This window comes from Hibiscus syriacus, unplaced genomic scaffold (assembly GCF_006381635.1).
Source record: "Hibiscus syriacus cultivar Baekdansim isolate YM2019G1 unplaced genomic scaffold, ASM638163v2 tig00116962_pilon, whole genome shotgun sequence".
Classification (NCBI taxonomy): Eukaryota; Viridiplantae; Streptophyta; class Magnoliopsida; order Malvales; family Malvaceae; genus Hibiscus; species Hibiscus syriacus.
Genome location: NW_024063488.1, coordinates 1,145,868 through 1,172,793, shown reverse-complemented (window position 1 = coordinate 1,172,793; position 26,926 = coordinate 1,145,868). Strand labels below are relative to the sequence as shown.

Genomic DNA, 26,926 nt, shown 5'->3' with positions numbered 1-26,926 from the left:
GTTTAATTCCAATCTAATGAAGTATCGGTTTTTCTCAACGATAAATACTAGGGTAAACTATATGTTTAGTGCCTAAACTATCAGTTTTAGTTCGTTTTAGTACCTAAACTTTCGATTTTTTTAAAATCATATCTAACATTTAGTTTTTATTTCATTTTAGTATTCCGCTGTTAAAAATTAATGTGTTTAGTATATAAACTATAAGTATTGGTCCGTTTAGTACCTAAACTTTCAAAAAAAAAAATAATCAAAACTTAACATTAGTATTAAAATGAAACAAAAACTAAACTTTATGTATGATTTTGAAAAAAATGGACCAAAATTTATAGTTTAGATATTAAATGTGTAATTTACCATAAATACTATTAAACACAACATGCACTATTTTACAAATCCAATATAAAAATAACCAATAATTTGCTGAAATTTGTAAGGAGAAAAACATATAAAAAATTGTAGAATTATTTTACAATATACAGAAGCATTATATATAAAAGAAAGATGAAGTGAAACACTCGAGTTTGTCACATGTTGACTTGAGTTATAGTGCAAGAAGATTAGATCAAACAATGCGTCTATACATATTGCATTTATGTTTTTCAATCAACTATGTAAATAAAAATACAACATCAATCATTAAATATTTCAAAATTTAGAAAAGAATACAATACATGCATTAAATATGCCGTGGCGAACGTATGTGTATTCTAGAGTGGGTATATGCTTACCTTAGAATTCAAATTTCTTTATAGTGGTTGTTCATTTTACTATTGGTGTCCACCATAAAATTTTACTTGTACCTACCTCATATGAAAAATATCTATTATTAATATATATATATGTGTCAATCTTGAAAAATATTTCTAGATCCGCCTAATCAAGCGCAGAACTAGGATGAAATGATGGGAGGGGTCAAGTTGTTTATCTTTGAAACTAACAAGGTTCTAAAAGGTAATTAAACCACAAAAATAGAGGCTTTGAGCTTAATTTTACTAATTTCAAAATTACCATGTCTTAAAATGTAATTAAACCAAATGAATTAGAGACAATACTTAATTTTATTTAAAATTAAAATTGATAATGTCTTAAGAATAATTAAACCAGAAAATTTTAAGAAGGTCAGAACTTAATTGTAATGGTTTCAAAACTTTTAAGACCTTAAAATATAATTAAACCTTAAAAGTCGGGGTGAGCAATATCTCTCTTCCGCCCTCATGTGGTTCCGCCACTTGTCAAAATATATGTGGAGTTAATTGTGTTAATAATCATGTTTAAATATGAGAACTTAAATATTAATTTTGTAATTTTTTCTTAATTTCAGATTTGTTAAACATTTCTTCCAAAGCATATAGAAAATTTGAAGAAAAAAAAGGAGAAAAATCCAAAAATGTAGAAGATAAGGAGAGAAAATAAAACGCGGTATCTGAGGTGGGAAAAATGGATTAGTTTCTACAAACGAGACGGCAAAAGCAGTAGCCTTCTCATAAAAATATTCATGCAAATGCTTTAGTGGGGTTCTCATGCCGTCTGAAATTGATTTATGATATAAAATTGGATTTTATTGTTTGTCGATATATTCATTTTTTTTTATAAAATTTAATTATATTTTAAAAAAAAATTAAAATTCAAATCAATATACTCGAATAGTTTTATCAATATTTATTACAAAAGTTGAATTTGATCAATAATTTTATTGAATTTATTAAAGAAATAAATTATTTATATGCGGAAACACTTTAAGATTTAATATTAGAAAATTACATTGTCAGGGATGGACAAGATTTTATGTTAGAAAGAGTGAACTTATAAAATTTTAGGTGACATAAATATATTATAAATAAAAATATTAAATATAGAAGAATACGAAGGATAACCGTTCTCACACTCTCCCACTCGATCTATTCTTGTATATCATTTGATTGAATATATTTTAAGCATATATGTGTCCACTAAACATAAAGTCATTGAAGTTATGTGTGGTTAATCTTCGAGTCTACTCTCCCAGTCTTCTTATTTCTACTTGCATAGGGCTGATGACTTTGACTGCACATTATTATTACTATTCAATTTGAATTTAATCAATTTAGGAAGTTCCAAACTCAAGGTGTAGGAATGTAGGATGTTGCTTACTCATCTTCGCCGTTTGAACTCCAATAACTGTACGAGGCTGTAATATCTCAACAACTCTTGTCTAAATTCCCCCACATGTCTACGTTAATTTTAAAATTTTAATATTAAAAAATCAATATTTTATCTAAAAAAATATTTTTTTAGTTTAGGATGATTATAAGATAATATTTATTCAGAATTTTATCAGTCAATTGACGATAAATACAAATGAAATTGCTCAAATTTAAAATATCTAAAGAGAATAACACTTGTTTTATCATTAAAATCTTTTAATAGGTCAAGAAAATCAAATAGTGAATGATTTAAAATACAGATTTTGTATGTCATTATATCGTGTGCATGAAGGAAGAAAGAGAAGGAAAGGCAACGGGTCACGGGGGTTAGGGACCAATGGTTTTTGTTGAAAAATGACAGAATAAGAGTCCCTTGTCAAACAAAGATGCATGCCATTTATTATAAAGTTGATTACCATCATCAAATATCAAATTTCACACTCATATTACCTAATAATTACTTAACACTTGCTCTCATTACATGTTATAAAATATTTTAACATATAATATAATTTAAAATTAAATATATTTAAATTTATTATTATTTTTACTTAGGAACAAAGGTATGTTTAAATATTTTAATCATTGTACTAAATAATAATAACCTAAAATTTATACTCCTACAATTATCTTTATTAAAAATTTTGTAAAATAATTATAATTCCACTGTATCAATAATTAAATAATTTTAATATCCTTTTATTTAGGATCTGAATTCTACTTCCTCTTATTATAGAAAACATTTGTAGTAGTAAACAATCTCTAGAAGATGTGGTTAAAAGTAAGGGTGAATAAAATTCAATTTGATTAGAAATTTTTCGACTCGAATTGACTTTAAGTTGAAATTTAAAAACTCGACTTGAAAAAATTTCAAGTTCAAATCGAGTTGTATTTTCAAGTTTACGTCAAGTCCCTTAACTGTGTATGATATATGTATATAATACATGGAAAAAATATGAAGATATATATATATATATACATATTGTAGATGTTTATAAAAAAAACTATTTAAATTAGAATCAAATAAGATCATAATATTATAAATGTTTACAATTAAATTTAAATAGAAACTCAAAAATTCGACTCGAAAAAAAATTTCAAGTCACCTTCGAGTTATAACATAAGACTCGTCAACTCAAATAATTCGAAACTTTTTTTACTCTAATTGACTTGATCGAGCGCTCACCCTTAATTAAAAGTTATCGGTTGACACCTCCCATTTTTTCTAGGTTGTGAGGACAATACTCATTAAGAATAAAATTTTCTTTTTTTCTTCCGTAAGTTAGAATTATTAAAAAAACAATTATAATTTAGTAATAAAAGAATATCAATTCATCTTGACGTTGAATATCTCTTAGAATCTTCTAAAAAAAATTTTTAAAAGGAAATTAGATTTTCATTAAATAAAAACGTAAGATATAATTAAATACAATACAGTTTCAACGTGGAGATCTAAAGAGCATAAAAAAATCAATATTTTCCCAATAAAAATCTAACAACCACTAATGATCTTATTATCTATATTTAAAATTAGATTGATGTAGACATAAAGATTAAGAGAATAATTTAACAGATTATTCCACTGATGATTCTAAATGTGTCACCAAACATCATCATGTGCGTTTTATCATTTTAATTTCATGTATATTATTTGATAAAAATTTTAACCAGCAATTCACCCCTCTTGGAGATAATTGATCTAACAAAAGCTAGTCTCGTGGAATTAAATAAGACCATAGTAATGAAAAGAAAAAATACTATGAAATATTTAAGTGTACATGCTGATTTTGATTATACATCTAAAACAATGTAGGTCTTTTAATCCGAAGGACGGTTGCAAATTCTTATATGGGCTGGCCCATTAGCTTTGATTCGGTATTCCACGTCTGATCCACTTGCAATTGGGTTCTGCACTCAATTAATTATGGACCAATTTTGTTTAGCTTCTCAATTATCATATTATAATTTTGTTTAGCTTATTTTATTTAATAAAGGATACACTCAAGTTTAAAATAATTAATAAATGATGCACTTAAGGAAATGAATTTAGATTTAAAATCGAAACATTATGATAATTTATATTAAATGTAAAATAGATCAAAATTCACACAAACAACATGGAAGGGTTAGTATTGCTAGAAGTTTTGGATTTGAGGAAACTAAAGATTTGGGGAAGTACCTTGGTGTCCCGTTTTTGCACGGAAGGGTTACTAAAGCCACTTATTGTTATTTGTTGGATAGAATGAACCATCGGCTGTCAGGATGGGTGGCGAAAACACTATCCCTTGCAGGTCAGATTACAATTGCTAAGGCGGTTCTTCAGGCAATCCCGATGCACGTTATGCAAGCCACTTGGCTCCCAAAAGGACTTTGCGAAGAAATGGAAAAAATCATTCGTAGGTTTGTTTGGGGAGCAACTAATGGTAGTGCTGGCATCTCACTTGTCAAGTGGGAAACGTTACAATGTCCTGTCGGTAGTGGAGGGGCGGGACTTCATAGCCCGCTTTCTCAAAATAAAGCATTCTTATTGAAAATTGGCTTCCTCCTTATTACTAAGTCTGATAAGCTTTGGGTAAGAATTGTTAAATTCAAATACAAATGGGAGGATCCGCTCCCCATTACACTCAATTGCACTAACGGGTCAAGGTTGTGGAAAGGTCTCCAATGCGTTTGGAACGAACTGTATGATAGTATTGCCTGGAATATTCGTGATGGCTGAGAGACGGATTTTTGGTACGAACATTGGTTAGAAGGTGAAAATAGACTCGACTTCTCCTATAGTGGCTTGGATTCTCCATCTCCTGCACCGGTATGCTCGATGACCCTTCCACCGGGAGAATGGGATTGGATGAAGATTTTAAATGTACTCCCTGCACACATAACACAACGGATTGTTACTGTCCAACCACTCAATATTCGTCTTGGTCCTGATTCACCCGGATGGAGATGAGAGGCGAATAGGAACTTCACAACCAAATCCGCTTATTCTTTTATCATGCAGAATGATATGGATGTGAGAAATATCGATTGGAAAAGAATTTGGAAGTTAGAGGTCCCTTAACGAGTTCGAACCATTTTGTGGTTAGCCATGCACGAACGATTACTCACCAACGTCGAACGCTCGTCCTCACCTTTCGAGTTCGGATATGTGTTCGATTTGTCACTTGGGGGCGGAAGATATGGATCATATTTTAAGACATTGTAGTATGGCTAAATATGTTTGGGGTAAAATGATTAGACATGAGAGGCTACTGGATTTCTTCTCGAAACATTTCAAGGTATGGCTTGGACAAAATCTTAAAAGTTCTGATCGGATGGCCGTGAATGAAGATGACTGGCCTATCAGGTTCGCGGTTTACTGCTAGAAATTATGGAAACACCGCTGCAATTTAATGTTTGATTCCAATATGTACAGAGAGAAAACTTTGTTTTCCATTGCGACAGAATTGCTGGTGACTTTGCTAAGGCCGCTGTACCTGCTACGAACAACTTAGTTTTGCAAGTGAGATGTTCGCTAGTGTGGTGCAAACCAAGTGATGGATGGGTCAAAGCAAACTCGGATGGAGCTGTAAGACAAACTGACAGTATGGAAGCTGCTGGCGGGTTGTTACGCGATTCGGAGGGGAGCTGGATTTATGGTTTCTCTCGTAGCTTGGGAAGATGTTCAATCCTCGTGGCTGAACTTTGGGCTGTTTATGATTTATTATTGCATGCTTGGAGGCTGGGGTTCAGACAAATCGAGTTGGAAACAGATAATCTTGAGGTTACAAAACTATGGAATCATTGTTCTGAAGCTTTAATGGGAAACACGCTGGTTGAGGCCATCTTTGAACTCCAGAGTCGTGATTGGAATATTAAGATTCTACATATACGTCGTGAACAGAACAAAGCTGCGGACTACCTAGCTGCCATGAGTCGAGGTGCTCCTATTGGCTTTGTCGATTTTTCAGATCCTCCGGTGGAAATGGGTGCTATATTGCAGGAAGATTGCTCTATTACTAGCTAGGCTCTAGTTTAATCTGTGTTACCAAAAAAAAATGAAAACAATATAAAACAAGACATGATTAATTAATTTGTAAGAATCTATACAAATATATAGCACTTTAAAAGTAAAAATAACACTACAAAAAATGATTATATATGTTTTTAATTTGACCACTATAATATTATTATATGTAAAATATATTATGAATCGAGTAATGACGCAAACATATTATAAAACATTATTTTTGTTTAAAATTAAAATATCGTACTTTTTAAAATAACGAAGAGGCCAAACGACCATTACACCATACTAGCTTCAAATATACAATATATGTGATATAAAAATAACATTAAATACTTATTGTTTAATTAACATGGAAAAAATATGGATAACACTAAAAGATCTTAATATGAAAAAGGTGAAATTATGTTTTAAAAAATGCCAGTGAATATATATTTTTCACAAGCAGGATTGGAGCATTGACAAGTCCTCAATTAATTTATAAGTTTTTTTTGAACAATTCTTATCTAAGGAGAGAAAAAAGAGAATTTTATTCTTAATGGATATTAAGCTCAAAACTTAAGAGAGAAAAGAGGTGTTAACTGTGAATTTTTAACTACATATTCCACATATTATTGACTTTAAGGTGGTACACCTTAAACTTTAAAATATTTTATAATACTCATAAATGTAATACTTTGTTTTGGTAAATATATGCTTGATATGGTGTTTGGATGATTAATATGAAAATAGTTTCCTCATGTTTTGGTGTTTTTACTAGTGTTTAACGAGTTTAGAATCATGTATGTCTTGAATGGGATCATCTGAGAGGAGTTGAAATTAATTCCTTTGTATTTCTTAGAATTTCTAAATAGGGTTATTGATACTTGATGAACAATTAAAATGTTTTGAGAAAATTTAAGAGAGATTATCGATACTCTACATGAGATAACAATACCTATAAAAGTATCGATATTCTAGGGTTGTAGAAAATTTTAGTATGCTATTTTAGTTTTGATACTTGCATTGAGTGTTGATACCATATATTTTGATACTCTCTAGTTCCTTTTAACCAAAGTGTTTTTATTTTGACATCAATAGTACCTTATAATGACCTTTCGAGTCTAATTTAGAATGTTTAATCCTCAACATGAATAAATTATCCTTTGGTTGGAAAGTTTGGTAACGAATACCTTACTCAAATTCAATGATTGTAACAAACTCAATACAATAGATAAATCGGTTAGACAATACTAAATTCTTTGCCTAGTGGCAATATACTAATAACTGTCTTAACAATAATATATAGATCTATGTGAATGATCTTTATGGATTTAGTGGTTAAAACCCTATTGTGTGACCCTAATAGCAATATTATGTTGGTAACCAACTTATTTATTGTACCCTAATAGCGAATAAGGAAATATCCTCACAAAAAAATGTGTTTGCATAAATTCAACTCACACCCCAGAACATCAACACAAACTATTACAATAAAAATAAAAAAAGCTAGTGTTCAACAAAAAAATGTAGAAAATTGAGTATAAATGGATTTTTTTAACTCAAGGGCGTTGGTAATTGCTTTCTTGTATGTTCTACAACTGTTATAAGGTTCCTTTTATCTCCTCTAATGGATTACTATTCATTTGGAGTTGACGAGGAAACTTTCTAAAGCTCATAAGAGAGATAGAATGTGTCAACTGGAAACTTTCAACCACCCTTTCTAAAGATTGTTGATATTGAGGTTTATATAATTATTAACGAAAAATTCTAATACTCCAAAGAAAAACACTACTTGAATTTAATTGGGACAAAAGAAAAACGTCTATGCAATTCCTTGACCATCAAGTCTCTCTTTTCGAAAAGTGATGAATGTAATTATTATATGAGTCATAAAGAAATCTGACAATTGAGGCGGCAAAGGCAAACCTTCCATATATAACAAATTGGCAATTTCAAAGGTTTATTCTCTCAATCAAAACATGATAGTTAAAAGTTTGTATCTAAAAAGTTGATATTACCCTAAATAAAAGTTGACCAACTTATTTAAACAAGATTCCCGACTCAAGTAATTCTTGTCTCCCTTCACATATCCTCAAGGCACTGTTCTCTCCTCCTCTTGCCTTCAAGTTTCCCACAGGCTTAGCCAGGTAACTAACCCCTATACTAGACTACTACTTGTTAGTTCCATCTCTGTTTACTTTGTTGAGATGGAGAGTCTTTTGTTCATCTTTTCTCACAGGGTTTCCTTTTCTTGCTTTCAAGCTTGACAAGATTCCTCTTCTTGTTTTATATGTCTATATGTAACTCGTTTTTGTCATGTTGAAACAGATGGGCAAACGTAGGACGGAGATGAAACTGATAGAGAATCTCAAGGGTCGTGAGAGGGTTTTTGGAACAAGAAGGAAGAATTTGTTAAAGAAGGCAAACGAGTTATCTATTCTTTGTGATATCAAGGTACTCCTCATCATCCATGAACAAGATAAACTAAAATCTGAGATTTGGCCCAATGATTATGAGGAAGCCAAACAAATCATCCAGAGGTTCAAGCAGCAGCGCGCTACCAGAAAGGCTTTTGATTCTTTTGCCTCTAACAAGATAAGATTTGGCAATAATTTTGCTATATCAGATTACACCAATATGATAAATCACTACTCCAAGAATCAACTTCAAAACTTGATTTTTGATTTGGATACTAAGATTGCTGCTGTTGAGAACCTAATTCAATCGAAACAGGTTCTTACAAGAGACCCCAAGCTACCAAGGACGTCGGGTGAAACAGGGCCCTTAAACAAGGGGAAAGGAATGGAAGTTGTTCTCAACCAAGAACCAGTAAACACCCAACAGTTGCAGAGTTTTCAGAATTGCCCACAGAAGAATTTCATCAGCTATCCTGTGTTTGATCGTTCTTGGCAGATGGATTCCAATGCGAATTCCACCATACAATTTTCTTCCAATGCAAGGTTTTCCCTCTCAGAAGAATACTTGAGGCTAACAAGATTTCTAACTATGGCCACTCGTTCAAACGGGCCCTAAGCTGCAACTTTCTTTTAGTATCTTTCTCATGTGGACTGATTTTTCTTTGGTATTTAAATTTCATCAACTATTACTATTATTGTTGGGAATTTTAGTCTCTTCTGTTGGACATTATATAGATGAAAAATATATTATGAAACTCGGCAACGTTGGATCAATACATTATTTTCTTTTAAAAGATAAACTTTCATTGTGTTGACATTATATCAAACACCTGGGCTGCAACTCTGACGAGGACCCAGACTGCTTGTCTAAAACCATTAGAAAGACATCAAGTTCAACTAAACTTCAATATACTCAAAGGAATGGTTTAGCCACACATATTCATCAGTAAATAGAGTTTGAAAAGAACAACGGTCTCGACATAATTGAAACAGAGCAACATTGTTTGCATTCCTAAGAAATTAAAAATTTTCTGTTGGAATCTGAACCATCTTTAGAGAGGTTGGATTCTAATGATTCTAAACTAGAACCATAACCAATACCTTGTCCGACCCCAAAGCCAAAGCCAATACCACAACCAGCTCCAACCCCAAATACAAGCTTCAAATGGTTCCAAGGCCACCCACCATATCCAATTCCCCCGACCAAGCCGAAACCAACTCCAATGCCACAACCAATACCAGCACCGACGCCAGGGCCTAATGAGTTCTCCTCCACTTTCTGGAGCCTTTCACGGAGAAATTCTGACACTGGGAATTGCTTCTCGTTCTTTTTCTTCTTCATGTTTCCTTTCCATTTCCATAAGGAATTTGTGTCTTTGGATCTGGTTTTCATGTGATTGGACAAAGGGAAGGTACTAGGAGGTTGAGCTGGGGACGTGTGCAACTTGAAAATGAGAACTTTATCAGTTGTAGTGTATAATATGAAAGGAAATTACCCTTTTCAAAATATTTTCTTCAAATCCAAACAGATATCATCTATTGATACAAAGAATAAGGTGAGGGTACAAGTGTTTTCTAGGAATTAGGCGAGAGTTGATCCTAGTGGTAGCTTTTCGTGATGGTGAATTTGCATTTTGACCCCCCAAAATGATAAAAAATCAGTTTAACCCCTTTAAAAATATAAAGTTACAAGCTAATGCAATGGTAAAAATTGTATTTTGATCCTCCAAAAATTTATAATTCAACTTCGGCCCTCCAAAAAAATTTCTCACTTCACTCTCATCACCTTGTAAAATGCAATCATTGTATGTAAAATGGACCGAATCTCAAACAATTGCAAGGAATAATAAATTTATTTCATATGAATGGATTTCTCGTGTGATAGTATGGAATTCCATGGATTAATTTTCAACGTCTTAAACGGTTGATTTCACTAATAAAAAAACTGCATTTATTGAAAGCAGATACTTACTGAGGAAATCAAGAACTTTTGACAGTACACTAATGAATGTAGGAAAACAAGGAATTAAAAAGAACCGGTATTTAACTGCTTCTGGTTTTGCCGCACACAGTGTTGAAATCCTAGCTGAAAGCAAAGCTAATTTAGAAAAAAGCAAACAGATTTTGGAGTTTTTAAGGATGAAAACTAACCCATTCCTATGCTAACACAGTGCATGTTGACTTTGGGGCTGTTTGTTTACTTCAGAATAATTAAGCGCTGAATGATTCAAATGCTGAATGATTCAGATGCTCTGTATGAATTAGCTCTGAATGTGACATGCTGTTTGATAATGGCTCTGAATCATTCAGAATATTCTTCTGTGCTGAATCATTCATCACTGTTTTGCTGAATCAGTCAGCACTGAATCATTCAGAGGTGCGAAACAAACGCACTGAATGATTCCATTAAGAGGCAAACAATAGTGTGACTAGGGGCCCTCATTTTCCTGCTTGTCCCACATCATTCAAACATATATTTCAACATTTCCATTTCACTTTCATCTATAAATTCAAAGTGCCTTCAATCCTTGGGTCTTGACATGAATAGGTCGACGGTAGAAAGGTTAACAATGGACTTGAATCAATCTATGGAGTTCACACCACCTGCAGCCTCTTCACCACAGATTCACAACTTCATGCCAATGACTTCTTTCATGCTACCATTTCACCAACCTTCAAATGAGGTTGCCTTTTTTCCTATATGGAAACCACATTTGCTTTACATGTTATAAACTATCCACATTATTAATTTTGATCTTTTTTATGTCTGTGAAGAACGGTGAAGAAGTGAAACAATCGCATCTTCTGGCTCAGAAGCGCAATCTAGAGTTGTTTTGGTACCAACAAATGATGGACATTCATAATATTTCAGGTCCCTTAATAATTATATTGTTTTGGTAAATATATAGGTTAGTCCGAAATAAAATGTATATATTTGATTGTTCTGATGATTCCCCTTTTGAAGGTAAAATGATTGAATTGGATGTTCCATTGCAGTCGATATAGATTTACCATTTTCCTTTCTCATTTCTTCTGTTATTTTACTTTTCACCGATTGATGTGTCTATCTGTGCTTTTATACTGAATTAAAGCTTTCAAGAGCCACCACCAGCTACCTCTGGCAAGGATCAAGAGGGTTATGAAATCTGATAAAGATGTGAAGGTTGATTTATTACTAATTTTCATATGATTTTATTTTATACAATGTGTGGACTTTGTTGCTTATATTTCGTATGTTGCACCAGATGATCAGTGCAGACACTCCAATATTGTTCTCCAAGGCCTGTGAGCTCTTCATTCAGGAGCTTACCCTCCGAGCGTGGCTGAAAACTGAAGAAGGCAATCGCCGAACCCTGCAGCGTTGCGACATCATCAGGGCGATAAGGCAAGAGGAGGCACTTCATTTCTTGGTTGATGCTGTCCCTTTGATTAACCATAAGGTCTTTTTTCCCCCTTTCTTTCCCTCTGTGTAGTAGCAGAATCTTATACCAGTAACAAAACTATGTTTGAGTTTCTTTTCACCAAATACTCTGAATCTTTCCAGGATGATGATGGGAAATTTCTTGAGGAAAATGAGTATCATCCTGCTAACCAACTGCAGTTTCCAGTGTTGGACATGAATTTTGTGAGCATTAACAAGAGCTTAAAATTGATTTTTGTCCTGTTGTCCTGTTCCTATTGATGTTACAGAATTGTGGTGTAATTTTACTCTGCAATTTACTTTGTAGGAGGTGGCTATGAGTAACCCAGAAGCTCAGCAATTCATGAGTAAGCCTCCTATGTCCTCTAATGATTTCAATTAAGGTGGAAGCAGCAGCATTTACAAGACAAAAATGAAATCTGCAGTTAGTTTTTTTTAATAATATGACATTAAATTGGCTTTTTCTATTTTGTAATAACAAATGATTAGATTTAGACTTGTCTCTCTTTACCAGACGATCCTTTATTTCATAGAAGATTTCCTTAGATTTCACTCAATTTCAAAAGAATACATGATAGGAATATTACCTACAAAATAATTAAAACTTTATGGAGAAATAATAGAAAATAAACTACAATTTAAGAAAGGAAAAAAAACAAGCCAAAACTTTCTTTTCTCAAAGAATTTTAAGTTCAATTGATAGTTTTTCAAAAAGATAAAGATTATTTTCTTTTGACGTTTAATTGAGTATAAATCAAGAAAAATTATATTCGTTAAATTCTTTGATCTAGGTTGATAGTAAATTTAATTATATAATTATTATAACGAGTCATTCATTTTTCGTACATATATATATAATCCGCATATATTATATTGTTGATATGATATTATTTTATCCTATTTGTAATCTCAATAAACAATTTAATTTTCCAAAATATTATAAATTATAATTTTTAAAAATTATAAAATTATGAAAAGTGTAAAAAGTTAAAATAATTGATAATTTAACGAAAAACTAGACAAAAGGACAAAGATACTTAATAATTGAAATAAAACATGCCAATATTAAAATAGGATAATGTGATATGTGTCATATAACTCACTAATTAAACACATATAAAAATATCATATCAATAACATTCGTTCACCGCTAGTCAACTAACGTGTTACATCTAACAAGAGTTATTTTAATCAAACATTAAAATATTAAGGATTAAAACGCTCCAAGAAAAGTTAAATCTTTATAAAAAACGAAAAGTTAAATCTTTATAGTCGTTATATAGACATTATCACAAATAAATTTATATGAAATTATTGTGTTTCTTCTCATACATTTTATTCTCCTCTTCGTCCTCATCATCGTAGACTTGTGTGCTAATTAAAAAGATCAAAATTAAAGATTCGAGATTTTAACATCGAGATTTAAGATTTTTTAATTTGTCAATGGATTAAGGTACACTTCTATATTTAGTTTATTGTTATTGATGATTTGATATGACAAATCTTAATTTAATTTAGTGTATACCAAATTTATTATGATTCTAATCGTTTTAATATTTAAAAAAAATCAAATCAATATAATATAAATTACTAATATATCAATTTTATGTAAAATATAAAACATTTTAAACATGATTATAAATATTGTATCTATGGACGTATCATTTCCTTTATGGTACGAGGGCATGCTAATAGTGGTGAACGTAGTGATTCAAGTTATATTAATATTAAAATATTATATATGTATATAATTTGATTTTTATTTTTTTATAAAATATATTTCTATTACACAGACATAAATATATTTATATAAAAATATACAATTTTAAAATTATTAATTATGCTAATAGTATTTTTGTTAAATGGTCAAAATAAAATTAACTTATAATTTAGTGATTAACGAGACATTTTATTAAAAAATAATATAAATCAAATACAAAAGTAAGATGTATTGGATTTTTTTTCCAGAAATTGAATAAAAGAAGAGAAAATAATCTCAGTGACCAAAAATACCTTATAATATACGATTTTAACTAACTTTTTTTGGATTTGCCAATATGACCAACTAAATCGCAATGCGATCGATAATTCGCAACGCGATCTCCGGTATCGCAAATCAGTTTCCAGATTCGCAACGCGATTCTGACTATCGCATTGCGATTTTCCAAATTCGCGTTGTGATTTTCCGACTATCGCAATGAGAATATATAAATCGAAATGCGATTCTGACTATCGCAACGCGATGCTGACTATCGCAACGCGATGCTGACTATCGCAATGCGATGCTGACTATCGCAATGCGATTTTCAAAGCGCCATTATTATCGTAACGCGTATTTTTTTTCAAATTCCAAAAACGAATATTAATATATAGGAACACTGAACCGTCCACAGTATATCCCGTAATCGCAACTCATAACATAAAACCCTATATCACAACTCAGTCCCATCTCCATCTCTCACTCTCTAAGGCGACATCCGTCCCCATCTCCGACGAAATCAGTCCCCATCTCCGGCAAAATCCGTCTATCTCCATCTCTCAGAGCCACCCTTACAATTATTCACGGTCAGAAATGAAAAATCAACCAAATCAACCACCGAGGGTTAGTTTTTTTAATTATTTTTATTTTGAAATTTTTGCATTATTATTAGGTTTTTCATATTGAAATTGATGATAAGTTTACTGGTAATTTCAATAATAGATTAACCATTTCATTTAGATTGCTTATTAAATTCATTCGATTGCTGCCAATACTGCTAAACTGTTTAGTCTTTAAACCCTGTGAATTTAGTATTTGTCTCTGTTTTGTCTTTTGGTTGAAGTAATGCAATCCATTCAAGTTTCAATTTTAGTATTTGAAACCAAGAATCGCAACGCGAAATAAAAATCGCAACGACAGAATCGCAATGCGATTTTAGTTTCGCGTTGCGATTTTCATTTCGCGTTGCGATTTTCATTTTCGTGTTGCGATTTTAAGTTTCAGAAACTATTCTTCTTCTGCAAATTGAAACTTGAATGAATTGCATTACTTCAACAAAAAAGCAAAGACAAATACTAAATTCACAGTGTTGCAAATTTAAGTTTGAAGAATAAACTACTACTCTTTATGTTTATTGTTCTTGGTATATCTTCACAGTGTAGTTTTTGGTATATCTAACTTGGTATGTTTATTATTTTTGTAGAACTTTTATTCGGCTCAATTGACCTTAAGAAATAAAGTAAATCTGGCCAAAACAATTGCGTCGAAGCTTTCACCTACACAAAGAAATATATTTGAGGATACTTGCTTCGGGCCATGGCTAAAAGTACAACATCCGGGTGGAGATGCTATGTTGACCCATCTGTTTCTTCAAACCATGACTAGCGATCTACCAGAGACTATACAACGTCGTGATGAAGAGATATGGTTTGATTTTCCACCGGCGTATACGTGTTTTGGCGGGAGGAGTTTTGCTTAATCACCGGTCAACGCTTCGGACACGATGATGTAGGTCGGTACACTAGACATATTACCCGCCTATCATGGTTATCCCGGTTTTTTCCTGAGCTGTCAATAGAGAAGCCGAATTTACACGTGGAAGACTTGACGAGATTATTGAATAAAAAAGATGGTTTTACTCGGATGGATGACGTCGATGTTGTCCGAGTATGCCTTCTAATACTTTTGCATGCCGTCTTTTTAGGCAGAGAGGCCAGACAACCTATTCCTAATGATCTAATTAAATTGGTAGAGGACCTAAATGCATGGAACCTGTTTCCGTGGGGTTCGTATCTATGGAAAGCTACATGGAATAAGTTGTCGTCTGCCTTTGATGATCGAAAAAGTTTGCGTGGTGATGGTTCCAAATACACTTTGTCAGGCTTTATTTGGGCCTTTAAGGTAAGAATTTTTATATAATGTTTCCAAAATTATAATTAATTATTTAACAATTACTAATGTTTGTTATTATATTGTTTGTAGATTTGGATATTTGAGGCCTTTCTCGCCATGCAGACATATGCATTAAAAACTTCTAATGATATTCCTAGGGCTATTTCCTAGAAGAGGAAACGAACCTTGCAGCAATGGGAAGATTTACTACCGTATACGACAATAAATAATGTAAGTTAACACAAATACTACCATATGTTTATAAACAAGTTATTACTAGTACACGTTTAACTTTGTTTGAGCTTTTATATTGTTAGGAGGCCAACACTCCATTACAGAGGCTGACACTCACGGAAGCTGAGCTTGCCACTGATTGGTGGCAAGCTAGTAAGCGTTTTTTTTGATGGCACGGATGATGAGTAGCCTCCACTTCGAGAGCCATCACCTCACCTAGAGCCATCACCTGATCTACCCGACTATACACCTCCACAACGAGAGCCACCACCTATTCTGTCACATCATTTGGCCTCTTCTCCACCATCACCTCATGATAGGCGACCGGCAAAGATGCCACGTCGTTTATCTCCCTGTTCTCCACCTCCACGGGATGAGTTAGGGGAGTTACGTGATGAGGTCAATGCCTTGCGTGAGGAGGTCGGTACTTTACGCGATGACAATGGTGCATGGCGTGTTGAGGTGTCCACTTTACGTGGTGAGGTAGTCGCTCTACGTGAGATGGTAGCATCGTTGCAGAATGAGGTTCATACTCTACGCAACGAGGTAAGTTTAATATTTTTCATATTTAACTTGATGATAAATTTACTCGTAATTTCACTTAGATTAACCATTTCACTTAGATTGCTTAGTAAATTCATTCGGTTGCTGCCAATACTGCTAAACTGTTTATTCTTTAACCCTGTGAAGTTAGTATTTGTTTTTGGTTGTCTTTTGGTTGAAGTAATGCAATCCATTCAAGTTTCAATTTGCAGTAGAAGAATAGTTTACTTTCGCAACGCGAAAATGACTATCGCAACGCGAACTTGACTATCGCAACGAAAGAATCGCAATGCGAAATGAAAATCGCATTGCGATTCTCTCGTTGCGATAGTCAAATTCGCGTTGCGATAGTCAAATTCGCGTTGCGATAGTCATTTTCGCGTTGCGAAAGTAAACTATTCTTCTTCTGCAAATTGAAACTTGAATGGATTGCTTAGTAAATTCATTCGGTTGCAGCCAATACTGCTAAAATGTTTATTCTTTAACCTTGTGAAGTATTTGTTTTTGGTTGTCTTTTGGTTGAAGTAATGCAATCCATTTAAGTTTCAATTTGCAGAAGAAGAATAGTTTACTTTCGCAACGCGAAAATGACTATCGCAACGCGAATTTGACTATCGCAACGAAAGAATCGCAATGTGAAATGAAAATCGCATTGCGATTCTCTCGTTGCGATAGTCAAATTCGCATTGTGATAGTCATTTTCGCGTTGCGAAAGTAAACTATTCTTCTTCTGCAAATTGAAACTTGAATGGATTGCTTAGTAAATTCATTCGGTTGCTGCCAATACTGCTAAACTGTTTATTCTTTAATCCTGTGAAGTTAGTATTTGTTTTTGGTTATCTTTTGGTTGAAGTAATGCAATCCATTCAAGTTTCAATTTGCAGAAGAAGAATAGTTTACTTTCCCAACGCGAAAATGACTATCGCAACGCGAAAATGACTATCGCAATGAAAGAATCGCAATGCGAAATGAAAATTGCATTGCGATTCTCTCGTTGCGATAGTCAAATTCGCGTTACGATAGTCATTTTCGCGTTGCAATAGTCATTCGTGTTGCGATTTTAAGTTTCAGATTCTATTATTCTTCTGCAAATTGAAACTTGAATGAATTGCATTACTTCAACCAAAAGACAAAGACAAATACTAACTTCATAGTGTTGAAAATTTAAGTTTCAAGAATAAACTACTACTCTTTATGTTGTCATTGAACCTGCACTAAACCTATATGTTGTTCTTTTAAATGTTTATATAAGTGATTACTTCTGGAATGTTATCTGATGCATTTTGTGAACAATGATAGAATAATGACTTGGGTGAATACCGTGCAAGTTTGAAATATATTTGTCTTTGTTTTCACTGTTTAATATCATGTCTGTTTATTTACTGATTTATTTATTAATTTATTTTTAGCGGCCCGCTAAGGTGGATGCTCTACGTCGGGTTTTTCTTGCAAGACGGAGTTCACGCATCAGACGGCGTGCACGTGCCATTATGTCTCCGTTCACCCTAATAGTGCGAAGAATCCGTAAGAAAAAGCCCGACTCACCTGTCATCGTTCAAGAGGCCTCCCCTATCGTTCAAGAGGCCCCTATCATCCCTCAAGAGTCCCCTCCCACCGTTCAAGAGGCCACTGTAATCGTTGAAGAGGTCTCTCCCAACATTCTAGAGCCCGATTCACACGACGTAATATATCGAATTATTGAGAAATCCCCTCACGTGTCGGACATGATGGATGACTGTTGGCTTTCGTATGAGTTACCGGCCAGTACCATTCCGGCAGATGAAGTGGAGAGGAAACAACTACCGAAAACAATTCTGGATAATACCCTTTGGGCTAAGACCGTAGTTGATTTTTATCTACATGAGCGGAGCCAAGGGTTTTACGCTGACATATACAAACTCAACGATGATATGCATTTGTTGATTGAACGGTCTTGGTGGGGTGTGTTATTAGGGGTTGAAGACAATGACTATTTCAATGGGGGGTAAGTCTTATATTTCTTCTTATATTTCATTTTGATTAATTTTTTTAAATTTATGTAATTCACTAATATATGTCTTTTTTTTGTAAAACAACATATTGATGCATGGGTGTCACGTCTTCTAATAGTAAGAAAATTGAAGAAAAATAAAAAAATATACGATATACAATTATGCCGACGTCTTTTCACGTAGTTCACTTGAAAAATCAACGACATGAATCATATGTGTTGGCTAATGGACAAGCTAAACTTTATCCTGTATGGTGGGAGGTCGATAAGGTTAGTATTTATTTGTTTAAATATTTTAAAGGTGTTCATAAATAAGTGCGCAATTTGAATTATTACATTTCGATGCAGGTGTTTATCCTTGTTTTGGAACGTACTCATTGGCTTCTCGTTGAGCTTCATCTCCTATCCCTAAAGACAATATTATATGACATCATGATAAATTACACATCATTGTCTGATTTGAGAGATATTATTAAGGGATGGAGCTCTCATTTGACTAAATTATTGGATGCGATTAATTATTGGACTTATTCTGGAAACAAGAAGCCAAAGAAGTTCAATGTTACAGTTATCAGAGACGAGACCACGCCACAACAAACGCCGAAAGCCAGAGGGGATTGTGGTCTTCTCGTATGCATGTGCTTGGAGCGTTTGACGACAGGAAGTACACAGTTTCTACCTCCCACCGATAGAGATAGAGATGCAGTAGGCTTGTGGTTTCGGCATTTTATGGCTAGAGCGATATATACGAGACGTTGCCTACCTGCATCCGCGTTATGAAAGTATTCATAAACAATTTGTAAGTGAAATGCAAGTGTTGTTAAGTACATAGAATTCAATAATAATTTGATGTTTGTTGGTTTTAGATGTGTAGAAAGTGTTATTTGAGAAAATGTTTGGTTTCTGCAGGTTAATCCTGAAGTGAGCAGCGTGAAATTGATGTATGGGTGCATAAACAACAGTCTGGGGTACACTTTTTTTTATTGTTTAATTGATTCTTAAAAGTCTGATTTGTTTAATTGATGAGGAAAATAAGAATTATTATCATTTTTTTGCTTGTTTAATTGATTTATAAAAATTGATTTGTAAAAGTTGATTTGTTTAATATTGATGTGTAAATAATTCTTATTTGTGCTTGTTTAATTGATTGAAATGTAAAAGTTGATTTTTTGATTTCAATCTGCATCATATTGAAGGCAAAAGACCTGTTGGAGGTACACTTTCGCAACGCTAAACTCAAAATCGCAACGCGAAAGACAATTCGCGTTGCGATAGTCTAATATGCTTTGCGATTTTCTCGTTGCGATAGCCAAATATCTGTTACGATAATCAAATTCGCGTTGCGATAGTCAAATTCGCGTTGCGATAATAAAATTTGCGTTGCAATTTTCTCGTTGCTATAGTAAAATACCCGTTGCGATAATCAAATTCGCGTTGCGATAGACAAATTCGCGTTGCGATTTTTGCGTTGCGATAGTCATATTCGTGTTGCGATAGTCAAATTCGCGTTGCGATAATCAAATTCGCGTTGCGATAGTCAAATTCGCGTTGCGATATTCAAATGAATGTGTAATAAGTGATAACAACTGAACATATCATAACAATGTTCAAACTCAAGTTACTAATACATGCCTAACTGAAAATGTTAAAAGTTTACACATAAAATACACATAATAGTCAAATTCACGTTGCGATATTCAAATGAATATGTAATAAGTGATAACAACTGAACAAATCACAGCAATGTTCAAACTCAAGTTACTAATACATGCCTAACTGAAAATGTTAAAAGTTTACACATAATACAACGTTTGCATTTAAAAATCACCTAAGTTAATAGTCTCAAAAGGTGAAGCCGGTTGTGATTGGGATTTTGATTACCTTTTTCTTGACACCATATGAGCTTTGGATTTTGATGAGGATCCATATTTTGGTAGATGAAAAGATGATTGTGATGGCACTGGTGATCCACATGTCAACCTTGTGTGACCACTTTCCTTGCGCTGACTACATGTCGATATCTTCTTCTCTTTACCCTTAGACGGTATACGATCGTGACTTTTTGGTCGGCCAGGTAGCCTTCTGTCCATGGATAGTGGCAAAACCGTTTGTAAGTCATATGGTATGTCCCACTCAGAAGGATGTGGAATAGGGTAGATAATCTCGGCATAAGTCTGTCGATATACTTCTTTAGTGTAGCAATCCATAGCGTATGCGCTTGAATCATATTGGTTTAGATGAAGAGCAACTTTTATAACATGCCCACACGGATAACCAGATGTTTGTTATTTCATACAACTACACGTCTTTGCATTTAGATCGACAAGCCCATTTAAGTTATTATCTAGTACTTCAAACAAAGTGTTTGAACATGGTTCAACTCTCCATGACGTTGACTTCACAACACGTTTCATTATCTTTTTTTCAGTCCATGGTGTAACACGATGTTCCAATGTTCCTGTAAATTTAAATAAATAATACTTAGTAAAATATATGATAAGTTACGAATTTAAAGAAATAATACCTGCATGGTTTCTTTTCTTGTAGTACCACTGTTGAATAGAGGCTCGAAAAAACTCCATTAACATAGTAATGGGTAATTTCTGGGAATGACGACTTAGAGCGTTGATTGATTCTGCAATATTAGACGTCATGAAACCATATCTTGCTCCAAGTTGATGTACTCTTGACCATATTTCAAACCCGACATCTTCTAGTGTTTGAGCACACTGAGGCAAAACACGTCTTAAACAATTTATATGCTTATTAAAATCCACTTCCCGATAAGCTTTTACAACCTTCCAGTATGTCCATTTGTGATTTTTTATACCAGCAGACCTTGATTTTAGATTTCTATATAAATGAACACCACAAAGTCCATGAAAAGCATCTGGGAAACACCTTCTAACAGCGTTGTCAATTGAGTTTGCCCTATCAGATATGATTGTCAGATTGCTAATAGGACCTATGCAATCCCTAAGATGCCCCATAAACCATGTCCATGAATAAGAGGTTTCAGATTTGCCAACCCCGTAAGCTATTGGCAGTATCCCAATGTTAGCATCCATGGCTACTGCTAATAAGTTTACTCCAAGGTATCGAACTTTTAAATGTGCTCCATCAACTATAATAACTGGGCGCATGCAAGTAATAAACGAACGAATCTACAAAATCATATACACAAGAAATATAATCATTTAAATGTGAAATGCATGTAACTAACAAAAATGAGTCAAAAAAATTATATTGATTTACTAACCGCAGCACCAATGGAGATAAACAACAACTCAATGCGTCCATCTCTATCTGTTTTGATATGAGTTACCGACCCAGGATTTTTCAGCTTTAAATTGTGACAATAAGCCGGCAGTTGGGCAAACGATGCTTCTGGCGACCCCTAAACAATTCCAAGGCATAACATTTGGCTCTCCAAGCTTGAGAATATGAGATACTAATATTGAACCGAACATTCATGTCCGTCATAATTTCATGTCCCCAATATACCCTGCCATTCAAAAACATTAACTCAGCCAGAAAACCACCCAACACCTTTTTGTTTACCTGTCTATGGTGAGGAAAAACTTGGGTTCTTGAACATGTATGTTTATCAATAAAAGTCCTAACTTGAAACATTTCGCAATCTTTTATCCTCTTTGCAATCATACGCCACGTACAGTTTTTGTCAATCATACACCTTGTTTCGAAACGATCTTTGCTTGATTTGTTAACTTTTAGTTGATAGCCATCTTCCACACATTTCATATACAAAGCTATCTTCAAGTCTTCCTTTGTATCAAAACAATCATCTTTCTTGATACGAATAATTTTTGTGTAACAATCAACTACTATTTTTACCAACTCTTCTTCCGGTATCTGAAGTAATTCTGGCATATTCCAGTTATACTCCCGTGGCATTTTCTTCGGGGATTTATTCTTCTTCTTTTTCTTCTTCAGGGTTATATGAATTACAGAATGGATGTTCAACATGTTCATTCACAGTCGTAACTTCCTCCTCATTATCATCAACAACATCTTCCTCGGCAGCGGCTGTTTCATCATCAAAATTCGGGTATTGACCAATATCAAAATCATTACACGCAGGGTCTGTTTCTTCTTCTGAAACATCATCAAAATCCAAGTATTGACCAAGATCAAAGTCCGGGTATTGACCAAGATCAAATTTCGAATACCGACTAGTACTCACAATTTTTTCTGTTGGCTCATCATCGTCTAACTGGTTAATACGAAAACCGGAATTTGGTGCTGAAAGTTGATTGGGATTTGGATTAGGGAAAGGTTGTGGGTTTTGAGATTGTGTTTGGTATTGGAAATGTGGTGAAACAAAATTTGCTTGGTGATGAAATTGTGGTGGAACCATTAAATTTTGAGCACCATAAACTGGGGTTGAAAAACTTAGTTGATTACTACCCGCTACTGACCCAACTTCACTACTTCTAGGTTCAACAACATACAATGTAACATCATCTTGCGAAACACTAATGTAAGCAATGAATCGTTCAACATATTCATTGTCGGTTAACAAATAAACTTTACCTTTTCTCTGATAAGATAACCTAAATCCACTTAAGGGCTCTAAATTCAATTTATTTGCAACATGTAACATTAGAGTTTCATAAGTTAACTTTTTTAATGACAGTTTTAGTTGAAGATTCATGGGTAAAGGCATATATTGTAAAACACCATGAACATTCTCCCATGACCCTCCAAAACACAAATTTATCCAAACATAATAAACATTAGATGATTTCATTATTGTAAATTAATTTACTAAACAAACGAGCTACGAAACTAAAACCTGTTGCTGGATGGGGAAGGATGTCGTTGGATATAGGAACGGATGTCGCCAGAGAGAGTGATATATGGAGATGGAATGAGTTGCGATTTAGGGATTTAGGTTATGAGTTACTTTTGCTGCGTAGTTATATACCCAAAACATTTGTGTTGCGAAACTAAAACCTATTGCGAATTTGAAATTCAGTGTTGCGACAGTCAGAATCGCATTGCGATAGTCAGCATCGCGTTGCGATAGTCAGAACCACGTTGCGATAGTCAGAATCTCGTTGCGATAGTCAGAATCGCGTTGCGATAGTCATAATCGCATTGCGATAGTCGGAAAATCGCAACGCGAATTTGAAAAATCGCAATGCGATAGTCAGAATCGCGTTGCGAATCTGGAAACTGATTTGCGATACCGGAGATCGCGTTGCGAATTATCGATCGTATTGCGATTTAGTTGGTCATTTTGGCAAATCCAAAAAATGTTGGTTAAAATCATATATTATAAGGCATTTTTGGTCACTAAGGTTATTTTCTCATAAAAGAATACATATAGTAAACGTAACATGAGGAATTACCCCATTAATTATCTATGCAATCCTCTTTTTTCACATTCACAAACACATTTTCTTCAACAATCTGTACATCAAATCTTTGCTTTTCTGCATAGATCCCAAAACAATTTTTTCCCAAGAAGTTTACGACTTGCAAATAATACCACAAATTGAAACTTCATACCCAGTTTTTCCCACCAAAATCTATACTTTGCTGTTAATTAGGAAGCACATTATCTGCAACAAAAAGGCTCTTCAGCTATGGTTTCAAGCAATGGTTTCTTAGATCTTGACATTGATAATCTATGCCTGAACTCTGGAGTGGAAAACTCTTCAATATCATCCAAGTTAAGCTTCGGCTTTGACATTTTCACCTCATTTTGCAAATGATCATCTTCAGCAGCTTCAGGCAAGATCCTTACCTTTCCAGCAAAATTCTTTTTCGCAGCAAGAAACAAAGCTCCCAAGTCACCAGGCGTGACCATAGAGTTCAATCTGTTCGTTGGGAACATGGCGTAAGCGTTGCCACACTCCAAGTCTTCATCTGCATTGAGAGGGGAAAACCTACGGCGGAGTTTCAGAGATTGAGAGTTGACAAGGAAGAAGTTGGGTGTTTCAAGCATAAGCTCAGCGGCTTTGATGTGTGCATTGAATTGCCTGATTTCACCACCGGGGAGGATCACTTTTATTGATGAGTTGCCTAATGGAGTTGATAAAGTGCAAGAAACGTAGTTCCCCATTTTGATGATTCTCAAGTCTTGTAATCGATCTTCTTTGAGTCGTAGGGCGATGGAATGTGTTAAGTACTTAAGTTCATCTTGATTTATAGGTGGATGGTCAAATAATTAAAGCTTTCATAGATTGCCAAATCCGTGTAATTTTCACATCATTATATATTTTTATTTGTGTGGAAAGGGCATGAGGAGACAGTTGTTTGTTGGGTTGATATACAATATTTTACTATGAGTCCCGCGTTAGGCTAACATGGCCTTTCCAGCACATAATGAAATGAGTGCCATACATTTCCAAGCTATTCAAACTCCACTATTTTTATATTTATTTAATGTGAACTCAAAATCATCTCTGTTAAATCGCGTGGACCCCCTTTTTTGCCTTATGTTGTAGGAAATTTCATAGGATTAAACTAATTTTGGTCAAAGAAGAGAGGATTAAACTAAGGGTAAAGTATAGTAATGGTCACTGAACATTTCTGAAGCTTGCATTTAGGTCCTCCAACTTTTAAAACTTGCAATACAGTCCCCCAACATTTATTCCGTTTGCAATATGGTCCCCCAACTTAAACCACCGTTAGAAATTAGGGTAAATTATATAAAAGGTTATTGAACTTTTCAAACACTTGAATTTAGGTCCCCCAACTTTTAAAACTTGCAAAACAATCATCAATTTCATTCTAAACCCCAATTTCCAAAGTAATTCAATTTCATTCTAAACCCTAAATTCTAAAATAATTCAATTAAATTTAATTATTTCAGATTTATTATTATTTAATTTCATCTTATTTCATGTGATACATATTTTTTATATAAATATAATAGTATAATTCTTATCTGTTGAAGAAATTTTTTAATTAAAAAAAGTAGTTAGGATATAGAAAATGTTGAAAATAATTCGAATTTTAAATTTATAAAATGTTATTTTGACGTATAAATAAAAGTGTAAACTACTAGGTTGACAACTTAACTATCTAGACCCTTTTACTTTTGTCATCGATCTTTTAAATTTATCAATCATACAACATAATTATTTAACTGTTTCAACTAAGCCACTAGTCGTTACCAATTGATACAAATGATGAAGTGGCAGTTAAAAGGAATTGACATTATTATACATTCAGTCTTTATTATTTATATAATCAATTTGGTCCTAAATTAAATAAAATTTAATAAATTAATCATTTAATTAGGATCTGATATGTGTTAGCACATGATCATGACACGTGTCATTGGTGACACATGTCACCACCTAATTATTTATATATGCTATCAATTTGGTCCTAAATTAAATAAAATTTAATAAATTAATCATTTAACCAGGATCTGACATGTGTTAACACATGATCATGATATATGTTATTGGTGACACATGTCACCACCTAATTAGAAGAAAATTAAGTTACAAAGAAGTAAAATTTGGGTCTTGGGCAAACTCAAACCTGAGTCACGCAAATGAAAGATACAGGGTGGAGCCACTAAGCTAACACCATCGTTTGTGTTAAGAGATATACAATAATACATATACTAATAGTATGACCAATGCCAGAAAAAAAATAATATAATGGAAAATGGAAATAATGAGATTTGAACTTCGGCAAAAAATTTGAAACCAATAAATGATGGGAAAATATTATATTTTTTACAATAAAAAAATATTATATTTGAAAAATTGTTTGATAGATTTAATATATTTTTTACATATTAGTTGATACAATATTTTAAAAGAATAAATTTAAGATTTATATATTTTTAAACTAAATTTAATAATTATATTTTTCATATTTATAATTCATGATTATATATAATCTTAAGTTGAGTATTTCTAATATAATTAATAATTTTAATTTCTTATTAAAAATAAAATATTCAAAAAATATAAATGATTCATACATTAATATATGAATATTTTTTTATTTATACATCTAAATATAAATATACATTTATATAAATATATTTTTATTCGTATATTGAAATATTTTGATTAAAATATAAACATATTTTAAATACTAGTTTATACAAGAAAAATAAAATATATCAAAAATATAAATGATTCATACATTTAAATATAAATTGAATCATTTATATTTTCTATACATCTACATTTAATAAGAAAATAAAATTATTGGGGGACTGTTTTGCAAGTTTTAAAAGTTGGGGACCTAAATTCAAGTGCCTGAAAAGTTCAATGACCGTT

General features: G+C 33.1%; 4 protein-coding genes across 4 annotated transcripts; 2 read left to right on the top strand and 2 right to left on the bottom strand.

The window, feature by feature from the left end:
• Positions 1–315: 315 nt before the first annotated feature.
• LOC120190654 lies at positions 316–24,757 on the bottom strand. Its single transcript, XM_039193705.1, has 4 exons — positions 24,209–24,757; positions 19,918–19,923; positions 14,471–14,474; positions 316–332 (listed from the first exon to the last, which is right to left on the bottom strand). Exon 1 carries the CDS (start codon positions 24,736–24,738, stop codon positions 24,232–24,234), a length of 507 nt encoding a protein of 168 aa, XP_039049636.1. The 5' UTR covers positions 24,739–24,757; the 3' UTR covers positions 316–332; positions 14,471–14,474; positions 19,918–19,923; positions 24,209–24,231.
• On the top strand, positions 8,260–9,204 carry LOC120190156 (truncated transcription factor CAULIFLOWER D-like). The gene is made up of 2 exons (XM_039193281.1): positions 8,260–8,318; positions 8,500–9,204. The coding sequence occupies exon 2, from the start codon at positions 8,500–8,502 to the stop codon at positions 9,202–9,204; it is 705 nt and encodes a 234-aa protein (XP_039049212.1). The 5' UTR covers positions 8,260–8,318.
• On the bottom strand, positions 9,504–10,030 carry LOC120190655 (keratin, type I cytoskeletal 47 kDa-like). The gene has a single exon (XM_039193707.1). It carries the CDS (start codon positions 9,979–9,981, stop codon positions 9,601–9,603), a length of 381 nt encoding a protein of 126 aa, XP_039049638.1. The 5' UTR covers positions 9,982–10,030; the 3' UTR covers positions 9,504–9,600.
• Positions 11,121–12,270, top strand: LOC120190155 (nuclear transcription factor Y subunit C-2-like). Its single transcript, XM_039193280.1, has 5 exons — positions 11,121–11,272; positions 11,364–11,460; positions 11,681–11,751; positions 11,834–12,028; positions 12,133–12,270. Exons 1-5 carry the CDS (start codon positions 11,129–11,131, stop codon positions 12,268–12,270), a joined length of 645 nt encoding a protein of 214 aa, XP_039049211.1. The 5' UTR covers positions 11,121–11,128.
• Positions 24,758–26,926: the final 2,169 nt, after the last annotated feature.